The sequence below is a fragment of the Triticum dicoccoides genome, chromosome 4B (genome assembly GCF_002162155.2).
Source record: "Triticum dicoccoides isolate Atlit2015 ecotype Zavitan chromosome 4B, WEW_v2.0, whole genome shotgun sequence".
Classification (NCBI taxonomy): domain Eukaryota; kingdom Viridiplantae; phylum Streptophyta; class Magnoliopsida; order Poales; family Poaceae; genus Triticum; species Triticum dicoccoides.
The window spans coordinates 172006539-172019322 of record NC_041387.1 but is presented as its reverse complement, the minus strand read 5'-3'; the positions used below and the strand labels follow the sequence as shown (position 1 = coordinate 172019322).

Here is a 12784-nt window from a genome sequence, read left to right as displayed (position 1 = left end):
CCGGCAGAACAGCTCCGCCGAAGCCCTAGATTGGTTCCGCCTCGTGGCGGCGGAGTTTCATCCTGTAAGCTTGCTTATGATTTTTTTCAAGGTAAAAGCCTTCATATAGTAGAAGATGGGCATCGGAGGGCCAACAGGGGGCCCAGGAGACAAGGGCGTGCCCAGTAAGGGGGGCGTTCCCCCCACCCTCCTGGCTAGGGTGTGGGCCCCCTCTAGTATTTTCTTCACTCAATAATTCTTATTAATTCCAAAAGTGACTTCCGTGGAGTTTCAGGATTTTTGGAGCTGTGCAGAATAGATTTCCAATATTTGCTCCTTTTCGAGCCAGAATCCCAGCTTCCGGCATTCTCCCTCTTCATGATAAACCTTGTAAAATAAGAGAGAATAGCCATAAGTATTGTGACATAATGTGTAATAACAGCCCATAATGCAATAAATATTGATATAAAAGCATGATGCGAAATGGACGTATCACGCCCTGTGGGCGGTGGTTCCTTTTCTTCTCCGGCATCGTCGTCCATACCGTCGATGTCTTCGGAGTCGAAATCAAGCATGTCACTAAAATCGTCGACAGTGGCTATCAAGTGGGTGGTCGGTGGGTAACGAAGTTCTTCGTCGTCCGCTTCCCTCTCAAGCTGGACATAGTTTGGCCGAGAATCTCCTAACAAGGAGAGGGACTTTAATTAGTTTAACACGTCACCCAAGGGTGAGTGTTGGAAGATGTCCGCAGGAGCTGAACTCTAAGATCGGCACACGGTCAGATTCGATGGGTGCGTATACACGCGGTCCGGAGCCTATGGCCGGAGACGAGTCCGAGGTTCTGATGACACAGGCCTCGTTGGAGGTGAAGTCTGTGTTCGGCTCTAGCGACGTTGAGTCTGTGGCTTCCGTGGCGGGGTTGGGCCTCCCGTCCTCGGATGGCACGCTCCGCTTTGGATCTAGGGCCAGTGCGGTTACAGGCGTAATCTCCCGCACACCATCTCATGACAGGTTTAAGTCATGTTCATCGTGGCGGCGGGGCGCATCTGTCATGGGCTCGAATCCGTCGAAGATCAAGTCTCCGCGGATGTCGGCGGTGTAGTTCAAGCTTCCAAACCTGACCTGATGGCCAGGGGCGTAGCTGTCGATCTGCTCTAGATGGCCAAGCGAGTTGGCCCGCAATGCAAAGTCTCCGAAAACAAAGATCTGTCCGGGGAGAAAAACTTTACCCTGGACTGTGTTGTTGTAGACGATCGGAGGAGCCATCAAGCCTTATGGTGACGACACAGTGGAACTCTCAATGAAAGTACCAATGTCGGTGTCAAAACCGGTGGATCTTGGGTAGGGGGTCCCGAACTGTGTGTCTAAGGCTAATGGTAACAGGACGCGGGGGACACAATGTTTACCCAGGTTCGGGCCCTCTCGATGGAGGTAATACCCTACTTCCTGCTTGATTGATCTTGATGATATGAGTATTACAAGAGTTGATCTACCACGAGATCGTTGAGGCTAAACTCTAGAAGCTAGCCTATGGTTATGATTGTTCTTCTCCTACGGACTAAACCCTCCGGTTTATATAGACACCGGAGGGGGCTAGGGTTATATAGAGTCGGTTATAGAGAAAGGAATCTTCATATCCAAACCGCCAAGCTTTCCTTCCACGCAAAGGAGAGTCCCATCCGGACACGGGACGAAGTCTTCTATCTTGTATCTTCATAGTCCAACAGTCCGGCATTCGCATATAGTCCGGCTGTCCGAGGACCCCATAATCCAGGACTCCCTCATGGGTTTTTTGAGAAATGTCATTTTTAAGAGGCAGGCAACTACAAAGGCTGAGCCAGCGGTCGGTGCTGCAAACCCTCTACCGTGAGCTGCCACAAGACGATGTTTCAACGACTAGCTGCCTGTGTTACATGGGACCTCCGTAGATGATGCAAGGGCTGAGAGAAGCGGAGTTAAGAGCTGCAAAATGTGGGCAAGGGGAGGGGAGAGCGATGAGAAGTTAAGATGCAAGGCATCCAACGCTCAGCTCGCTGACAGAGAGAACCAAATGGTATGCCCGGCGAGTTGTACTTTATGGGAATGGCTAGACCTTAATCGATTGAAAACATAAAAACAGTTCGTCAATAACCTCTTCCTATCTGAACCGTTGGATCAAGATCCAACATACCGCGCTTTATCTTCAACCTCAAAACACATCTACTGTTTCATTTCTTCTTCCCACACCCGCCCGATCCACCCCAGGCCAAACCGCCGACCACCACTGCTCGCGACCAGCTAGGGGTGAGAAATGTCATTTTTAAGAGGCAGGCAACTACAAAGGCTGAGCCAGGGGTCGGTGCTGCAAACCCTCGGCCGTGAGCTACCACAAGATGACGTTTCAACTACTAGCCGCTTGTGTTGCATGGGACCGCCATAGATGCTGCAAGGGCGCCGACACCGCTGCAAGGGCTGAGAGAAGCGGAGTTAAGCGCTACAAAATGTGGGGAAGGGGAGGGGAGAGCGATGAGAAGTTAAGATGCAAGGCATCCAACGATCAGTTGGCTAACAGAGTGAACCAAATGGTATGCCCGGCGAGTTGTACTTTATGGGAATGGCTAGACCTCAGTCAATTGAAAACAGAAAAACAGTTAGTCGATAATCTCTTCCTATCTGAACCGTTGGATCGAGATCCAACATACCGCGCTTCATCTTCAACCTCAAAACACATCTACTATTTCTCTTCTTCTTGCCACACCCGCCCGATCCAGCCCAGGCCGAACCGCCGACCACCACTGCTTGCGGCCAGCTGGGGGTGAGAAATATCATTTTTAAGAGGCAGGCAACTACAAAGGCTGAGCCAGGGGTCGGTGCTGCAAACCCTCGAACGTGAGCTGCCACAAGAAGACGTTTCAACGACTAGCCGCCTGTGTTGCATGGGACCGCCGTAGATGCTGCAAGGGCGCCGACACCGCTGCAAGGTCTGAGAGAAGCGTAGTTAAGCTCTGCAAAATGTGGGGAAGGGGAGGGGAGAGCGATGAGCAGTTAAGATGCAAGACATCGAACAATCAGCTGGCTAACAGAGAGAACCAAATGGTATGCCTGGCGAGTTCTACTTTATGGGAATGGCTAGACCTCAGTCAATTGAAAACAGAAAAATAGTTAGTCGATAATCTCTTCATATCTGAACCGTTGGATCAAGATCCAACGTACCGCGCTTCATCTTCAACCTCAAAACACATCTACTGTTTCTCTTCTTCTTCCCACACCCGCCTGATCCAGCCCAGGCAGAACCGCCGACCACCACTGCTCGCAGCCAGCTGGGGGTGAGAAATGTCATTTTTAAGAGGCAGGCAACTACAAAGGCTGAGCCAGGGTCGGTGCTGCAAACCCTCGGTCGTGAGCTGCCATAAGACGACGTTTCAATGACTAGCCGCATGTGTTGCATGGGACCGCCGTAGATGCTGCAAGGGCGCCGACACCGCTGCAAGGGCTGAGAGAAACGGAGTTAAGCGCTGCAAAATGTGGGGAAGGGGAGGGGAGAGCGATGAGCAGTTAAGATGCAAGGCATCGAACGTTCAGCTGGCTAACAGAGAGAACCAAATGGTATGCCCGGCGAGTTGTTCTTTATGGGAATGGCTAGACCTCAGTCAATTGAAAACAGAAAAACAGTTAGTCGATAATCTCTTCCTATCTAAACCGTTGGATCAAGATCCAACATACCGCGCTTCATCTTCAACCTCAAAACGCATCTACTGTTTATCTTCTTCTTTCCACACCCGCCCCATCCAGCCCAGGCCGATCCGCCGACCACCACTGCTCGCGGCCAGCCGGGGGTGAGAAATGTCATTTTTGAGAGGCATGCAACTACAAAGGCTGAGCCAGGGGTCGGTGCTGCAAACACTCGGTCGTGAGCTGCCACAAGACAACATTTCAGCGACTAGCTGCCTGTGTTGCATGGGACCGCCATAGATGCTGCAAGGGCGCCGACACCGCTGCAAGGCCTGGGAGAAGCGGAGTTAAGCACTTCAAAATGTGGGGAAGGGGAGGGGAGAGCGATGAGTAGTTAAGATGCAAGGCATCGAACGACCAGCTGGCTAACAGAGAGAACCAAATGGTATGCCCGGCGAGTTGTTCTTTATGGGAATGTCTAGACCTTAGTCAATTGAAAACAGAAAAACAGTTAGTCGATAATCTCTTCCTATCTGAACCGTTGGATCAAGATCCAACATACGCGCTTCATCTTCAACCTCAAAACGCATCTACTGTTTATCTTCTTCTTCCCACACCCGCCCCATCCAGCCCGGGCCGAACCGTCGACCACCACTACTCGCGACCAGCTGGGGGTGAGAAATGTCATTTTTAAGAGGCAGGCAACTACAAAGGCTGAGCCAGGGGTCGGTGCTGCAAACCCTCGGTCGTGAGCTGCCACAAGACGACGTTTCGATGACTAGCCGCCTGTGTTGCATGGGACCGCCGTAGATGCTGCAAGGGCGCCGACACCGCTGCAAGGGCTAAGAGAAGCGGAGTTAAGCGCTGCAAAATGTGGGGAAGGGGGGAGAGCGATGAGAAGTTAAGATGCAAGGTATTCAACGATCAGCTGGCTGACAGAGAGAACCATATGGTATGCCTGGCGAGTTGTACTTTATGGGAATGGCTAGACCTCAGTCAATTGAAAACAGAAACACAGTTAGTCGATGATCTCTTCCTATCTGAACCGTTGGATCAATATCCAACATACCGCGCGTCATCTTCAACCTCAAAACACATCTACTGTTTCTTTTTTTCTTCCCACACCCGCCCGATCCAGCCCAGGCCGAACCGCCGACCATCACTGCTCGCGGCCAGCGGCGCTCCCGCGCAGCCTGGCCGCCCCGCCCTCCCTAGAGCCACCCCCACCGCCGGTCTTCCGCTGCCTACGGCCATCACTCTAGCGCCCTAGAGAAAATCGACTGACCCAAACCGGATTTTCAGTCGACTGCCGTATAGCTAAACTTTATACATACATGGACTGGGTCTCATGTGTGTTCGGCCATTATACAAGAACTAACGTCGTGCTGGTGATCAGCAACATCTCCTTGGATTTTGATGGGACATAAGCAGTAACGGTCGGACATGTTGTCACACAATTCCGACACGTGAAGTATAGTAAAAGCAGAAACATGCTCTTCGTCGCCGGCCGGCCGTATCAATCAAACTAAACAATGTTTACTTACCCCGCATGTCGTCAATACCTGCGAAGTCTTTGCTTAGCAATGCACACCGGGATTCCAGGAAGCTTTGGACGCTAGTGCGCGACTCTCAACTTTTTAAACCTTCACTAGCTTTCAAGCCGAGTCCATCACAAGGCGAAGCATCGATCCGGCACCAACGACGTACGTGATGGCCCAGCCGGCGGTACGCGGGGAGCACGGCGACGTGGACGGCCGTCGCACCCACTTCCTCGTGGCGGCGTATGGCATCCAGGGCCACCTAAACCCGGCGCGCGCCCTGGCCCGCCGTCTCGCCGCCATCGACGGCGTCACGGCCACCCTCTCGGTGCCCCTCTTCGGCCACCGCCGCATGTTCCCTTCCGCCTCTCCCGACGACCAGGAGGTCAGCGACGGCGTCATCTCCTACGCCCCCTTCTCCGACGGCCAAGACGACGGCAGCTGGCCCACGGGCACGGGCGACGAAATGGCGCGCCGCCGCAGAGCGTCCTGCGACAGCCTCTCCACCGTGGTACGCCGCCTCGCCTCCGCCGGCCGCCCGGTCACGTGCGTCGTGTGCACGCTCAACATGCCGACGGTGGTCCAGGTCGCGCGCGCGCACGGCCTGCCGCTCGCCGTATACTGGATCCAGCCGGCCACGGCGCTCGTCGCCTACTACCACTACTTCCACGGGCATGGCGAGGGCGGCATCGCCGTCCACGCCGCTGACCCGGCGTACGAGGCCACCCTGCCGGGCCTCCGCCGGCCTATGAGGATGGGACGCGACATGCCGTCTTTCTTGGCTGACGACGCCACGGGCACGGGGGACGAGCTTTCCCAGATGATCGTTCGAGGTTTCCGCGAGATGTTCGAGCAGATGGACGACGAGGAGGTCATCATGAAGCCGTGCATGGTGCTGGCGAACACGTTCGAAGCCCTGGAAGAGACGGCGCTGGAGGCGATCAGGCCGTACCTGGGCGACGTCTTCGCCATCGGCGCCCCCGTTGTTCCTCTTGCAGGAGCCGGGGAAGATCAGAGCATTCATCTGTTCGCGCAGGACGAGGAGAAGAGGTACATGGCGTGGCTGGACTCGCAGCCACCCAAGTCGGTGGTGTACGTGTCGTGGGGGAGCCTGCTGACGTATAGCGAGCGGCAGGCGGAGGAGATCCTGCGAGGCATACGGCGCCTCGGTCGGCCGTATCTGTGGGTGGTGCGGCGGGAGGGACGCTCGCCGGAGGTGGACCGCCTCCTCCTGGAAACGGCGGCGGCCGTGCCAGAGGGGATGGTGGTGGAGTGGTGCGACCAAGTGCGAGTGCTGTCTCACCCGTCGGTGGCGTGCTTCGTGACGCACTGCGGGTGGAACTCGACCCTGGAGGCAGTGGCGTGCGGCATGCCGGCCGTGGCGGCGCCGAGCTGGTCGGACCAGCCGGTGAATGCGCACCTGCTGGCGGAGGAATGGGGCGTGGCCGTCCGGGCGGAGCGCGAGGCCGACGGGGTGCTGACGGGCGCGGAGCTGGCGAGGTGCGTCGAGCTGGCTGTTGGCAGCGGCGACATGGCCGCTGCGATAGCGGCGAACTCGAGGGCTTGGAAGGAGAGGGCAAGGGAGGCGGTAGCCGCCGGTGGGCCGTCCGAGAGAAGCCTCCGGAGCTTTGTCAAGAGAGTGCAAGAAGTGGAGTTTCTAAGGAGCAACTAAAGCTAGCCTTGGAGAAAATAATAATCTGCTCAGGGTCTACATCTTGCCGTTGATGCAACAACAAAAAAAGCATAAACACGAATCTTAAATCTTTTTTTCACATGCTCAATAATTCCCTTAATACAGTACAGTAACTAATTAGATTCTTCATTTCCATCACCTGAGCGCAAATTATGCTGCAAGTTTTGTTTCAGGCTTGTAATGACTGTTTATTTTTGCTGTGTGAATCCATTGACACAAAATCTTTTCCTTCAGAAAAATAAATAAAGAAAGCAAAGAGAAAATAAATGGCTTGTAATCCGCCTATTTCCTTTCAGGGGTAACTTCCTCGTCTTTTCAACTAAAGTGTAAAGGTGTGGGTTTGTTGATTAAGTAAAAGAAAATTGTCCAGTTAATCAATAGAAATTCAGCTGAAAACACGTGAACGAATATTGGTGAGCGAAAACAAAAAGGAAATATATTACGTGTCAAATTCTATCCATGGATCAGATTACATTGTAGACTGTTGCGTTTATGGTCTCAAGGTTCGATCATGGTGTTAGGCCTGGATTTCAGATAGGTCCTCACTCACTCTCGAATTTGGGGAAGAACACTCAAATTTGTTGATAGATCGGGAAATCCAGGTAGTTGAATTCACTGGAAGAACCTGGATTACATGGTATGGTAGCTAAACCCCGATTAAGGCAAATTTCCATTGCGACTGATACGAGAAACTGTACATGTGATGTAGAGACTCCGGTCGAACTTGCAGCTGAACCACGCAGCGTAGGCAACACTCGTGCAAACCATTGTTGTAGGCACACAAGATATTGTTATTAGACAAGGATAAACCTGTGATGTACAAAGAGGCAATGATGGGTCCTGCATTCGGGAATTGGCTAAATGTCAAGAAGTCCGAGGTAGTATCCATATACGAGAATCAAGTTTGGAACTTGGTAGACCCTCCGGAAGGCATAAAGCCTGAAGAATGAAAATGGATCTATAAATCGAAGCGGATGAAAATATTTACATTCATAAAGCTTGACTTGTTGCAAATGTTTTAGACAAGTTTAAGGAGTTGACTATGATGAGACTGTCTCGTTGTAGCGACGCTGAAGCCAATTCGGGTTATACTAGAATTGCTACACATTTCAATTACGAAATATGACAGATGGGCTTCACAAAGGCTTTCCTTAAATGAAAATTGAAGCAAGGACGTGTATATGATACAACTCGAGGGTTTTCACAATCCAAAGTATGCCAAAAATGTGTGCAAAGTTCAAAGGTTTAGTTATGAACTGAAACAAGCATCAAAGAGTTGGAATCTTCGTTTCGATGAATTGGTCAAAGGGTTTGGCTTCATCATGAATGAGGAAGATGCTTTGTGTTTACAAGAAAGTAAGTGACATCGTAATAACATTTCTAATACTTTATATGGATGGCATATTGTTGATTGGAAATGATGTAAATTTCTTGACACGAATTAGAACTTCATTGAAAATAGTTTTTCAATGAAGGATTTGGGCTACGTAGCATACATATTGGCCATAAAATCTATGGATGTAGAAGGCCTAATAAGGCTAAACCAAAATACATGTTGACAAGATACTAAAGTTCTCCCTCCGTCCCGAAATGTAAGACGTTTTTTGATATCAAAAAACGTCTTACATTTCGGGACGGAGGGAGTAGTTTAGTATGAAAAATGTCAAAATAAGTTTCTTGCCGAGGTCACGTGAAAAAGGTTTAAGCAAGACTCAGTGTCCTAATACATCGATGAGCAAAACAATTGAGTGAGATTCCATATGCATTTGCATTTGGATTAATTATGTACATCATGGTATGTACACAACTAGATAAGTCATCTGCTCCAAAGAGTTGCGAGCATGATACTGGAGTGATCAAGGTGTTCTTAGACCAACAGTGAAAACTATCCTTAAGTGTCTAGGTAGGACTAAGGACATGTTTCTCGTATATAAAGATGGTGAAGAGCTAGTTGTAAAGAGTTACATCGATGCAACATTCACAATTGATTCCGATGATTTTCAATACAATTGGGGTTTTATGTATACATAGAACAGTGGCACAATAAGTTAGGATTTTTTCCAAGTAAGATACTGTGGTGGATTCTACAACAAAATCTAAGTATATTGTCACTTCAGAGGTGACAATGAAGGGCGTATGGATCAAGAATACATTTCCAAACATGGTGTGGTTTCAAGTACGTTGAAGTCAATGGAACATTAATGATGACAGTGGCACTATAGTCTAGGCCAAGGAACCATGGCCCTGCCATATTCAAACATATACAAAGCCAATTCCATATAATTTGTCAATTTTGTGGAACATGGAGAGATATAAAGATATGCAAGATACACACGGACGTGAATGGGTCAGATCTGTTCACAAAGCATATATCACAAGCAAAGCATGGTTTACACTGGTATGTATAATTGTAAAGTGCATTAGTATTGACTAGATAACTGACTCTAGTGCAGACGAGAGACTATTGAAAATATTCCCTAGAAGTAATAATAAAGTATTTATTTTATTTTCTTGTTCGTAATCAAAGTTTATATTTTTGTGCTATAATTACAATTGTTCTTGAATATGATATTCAGAGAAAAGCTCAGTTCAGTTTGCATTTTTGAAAACATAAACACCAAATAGATCCCTAGTCTTGCCTCAAAGACTAGCTCGTGTATTTGATGAGCGATATTTTTGCGCCCATATCTCTCTCTCTCTCTCTCATCGTGGGCGACCACCTACTGCTGCTAGCAACTCCTCCCCCGCCGCTGTAACGAGCAAATACTCCCAGCTGCAGCGAGCATCTCCTCTCTTAGCACCTCAAGCTTCTCATCGCCTTCGTGGAGAGACGACGTCACGTGCACACTCCCCCGCCCAGCGGATGCTGCGCGGGACGGTCGGTGGTGTCGCATCGCCGGAAGGCCCACGAGTCAGTGCTGCAAGCGTAGGTGCCGATGGCTGCAGGGCTACTGTAGGACAGCGATGGCGAGCCTTATCTTGGAATCGAAGGTACCCAGTGCTGCAACCGACACGTCAGGAAGCTGGAAACTGGCCACCAGTACTGCAACCGGCAATTGCTGAAAGTCGAATGTGCTGCAATCCGTAAAACACTATGCTACAACCCGTGAGTTCTTTTGCTGGAACCGGTGATAACTTTTGCTTTGAACAGCGACGACCAGCCATTTTTTGCTGGGATGGACATAATGTTTGCTACATCCGGCGACGGCGGGACATTGTTTTTGCTGGAACCCGACAGTTTTCTGTTGAAACTATGGCATTTGTTTTGTTGGACCATACATTTTTTATGTTTTTGTTGGACTTTGCCATTGTTTTTGCGGGAACCATTCTACTGTTTTTGTTGGAACCATTGCATTTTTTTGGTGGAACCACACCATTGTTTTGCTGCAAGATAGCCTGTCGGAGTTATTGGCGACGGGTATCCCGAAGACGGCAAGACGATATTTCAAGACATTGGGGCTAGCAAAGCCCCTCAGTCCAATTACCCGGCCGGCTGCTGGCTGCTGACTGCTCCATCAGGCCGACTGCTGGCTGCCGACTGCTCCACCAGGCCGACTGCTGGCTGCCGACTGCTGGCTGCCGACTTCCCGCCCAGGCCGACTGCTGGTTGCCGACTGCTCCACCAGGCCGACTGCTGGCTGCCGACTTCCCGGCCGCCCAGGCCGACTGCTGGCTGCTGACTGCTCCACCAGGCCGACTGCTGGCTGCCGACTTCCCGGCCGCCCAGGCCGACTGCTGGCTGCCGACTTTCCGACCGCCCAGGCCGACTGCTGGCTGCTGACTGCTCCACCAGGCCGGCTGCTGGCTGCCGACTTCCCGGCCGCCCCTGCCGACTGTCGGCTGCCGACTGCGCCTACCAGCCGGCTACCGACTGCAGCCCGACCCGACACCGACAAGACATCGACGGGACAACCGTACCGCGACGCCATCATGTACAGTGACACTTGTTCCTGGGCACTATTTATGAAGTGACCCAGGGGACAAGTGTGACATCCCACCATACCACTAGCTAGCTAGCTACCATACCTACATAGCTTACTTCCTAAGCTACCCCCACACTATATAAGGCACACATTCATCCATCCAGGGGATGGACACCCATGGACTCTCACACACACACACGTGTGCACACATGCTCACGGCCACAAGGCTCCCTGGACACACACTCACGCATGCATAGCCAGCAAGCTAGATAGCACACACAGACATCCATTCATCCATCCACCCACAGTTAAGCACATACTTGTGCTCATATGCATATACGAGGCCAGATGACAGATGCCTATGGCACTCACCTCAGATACAGCTCCAGGAGCACTTTGTACCAGATATATCAGATATAGTCAGACATGCAGGAGTAGGAGTGTTATCTCTCCGGAGAGCCCCGAACCTGGGTAAACTAGCGCGTGCTACTCGCATACCCGTCCCTGGATATTCCGGCAGCAGTTTTGCCCTCACACGAAGCCACCTTGTGGCATATGTCGTCTTGCAACACCCCCCGTGAGAATACCACGACATTTGGCGCCCACCGTGGGGCGGTACTATGCTACCGCGTTGCTGCTGGTTTTGCAGTCCGGGCGAGACCATCTTTGTCTTCACCGCCGCGGCGTCGCGCCGTCTCCCCGATAGCGGTCGGGGGCTCGACATCGACATGCCCCCGGAGTGGCTAGCGAGGGCGGCGCGTCCTTGCCGTCGGCCTCGCCGTCTTCGTCATCACCGCGACGCCGCTGCCATCTCTCCGGCACCGGTCGGGGCTCGACATCAGCATGCCCCCAGCACGACCGTGCTGGACGGCGCGTCGTCGGCGTCCGCCCTCGGTTTGTGCGCTCGCAGCTCCCCTTTGCTCCGCGGCTACCCGAGCACCTCTGGTTTCTGTGCATACACTCGTTCGTGCACGGCTAGCTAGCGAACCCAATGGATTCGACTGCAGCAGTGTGCGTACTGGCTTCGCTAGCTAGCTGAGTTCGTGTGCGCGCATGTGACCCGCCGGACGAGTGAGCCTCGTCGTCGCTCCGGCCAGCGACTCCGTCGCTGCGCTGCGCTGTTTCCGTTGCTGCCTACCACCCCACTCATACATTTCTAGAAAAAGTACAATGCTCATACGCCACTCCTAAGCTAACCATGCATCAGTCAACCATGGTCAAACCATCAGCGAGACAATATTCAGATAATGGCCATGCACGGCATCGCCTCCGCTCTGCTCCACCCCGGCCCCGGGTCACTCCGCAGATGCCCTCACACCTCCGCCCCGTGGCCGGCTCCCGTCCTGCGGCTGGCCCTTGCCGCACGCGTTGGGTCCCCGCTCCGGCTCCGTTCCCGCATGCCCGGCCGCCGCGGCCCCGGCTCCCAGCTGCCTCGACCACGCTGACCGGCTCCCGGCTCCGCCCCCGCGGCCTCCGCACGATGCAGCCCGCGCTGGGCCTGCTCCGTCCGCGACCCAGCCAGCCTCCTCCACGACGCCACGCTCGCACCGCCGCGGCTGCATCCCGCTTGCCGCCTCGCCGTTCCAGCCGGTGCCGCCCGAGCTGCTGCTCCTCCCCTGCGCGCCTCGCCCCGCTCCTTTCGGGTCCGCGCGTCCCGGCGCGTTGCCTTCACCGCGGCTCTTCCCTGCGGTCGTCCCACCTCGCTCGCACATGCGCCGACCGCGCCGGCTGCTCGGCCGGGTGCCCATGCATCTGCCCGGCCTCGTCCCGCTCTCGGTGCTTGGGCCGGATCCCCAACGCTAGCCCGCCCTGTGTCGGTTCCTCCCTGTGCCGGCTTCCCCACACGCCGCCTCGAGCGGGAGGCCTGTCCGCCTCGCCGCTGTGGCCAACCACCGCCGCCCCGGCCGACTGTGGCTCCTGCGCCAGCCGGCCTCGCCTGCTCACCCGCCTCTGTCAGCGGCGCGGCTCCCCTGCTCCCGCGCCGGCTGCGGCGGGCCCGG

The 12784-nt window shown here is 53.2% G+C and overlaps 1 protein-coding gene across 1 annotated transcript; it reads left to right on the top strand.

Annotated features, from left to right (window-relative positions):
- Positions 1-5340: 5340 nt before the first annotated feature.
- LOC119293511 (cyanidin 3-O-rutinoside 5-O-glucosyltransferase-like) lies at positions 5341-6840 on the top strand. The gene has a single exon (XM_037571971.1). It carries the CDS (start codon positions 5341-5343, stop codon positions 6838-6840), a length of 1500 nt encoding a protein of 499 aa, XP_037427868.1.
- The last annotated feature ends 5944 nt before the right edge of the window (positions 6841-12784 follow it).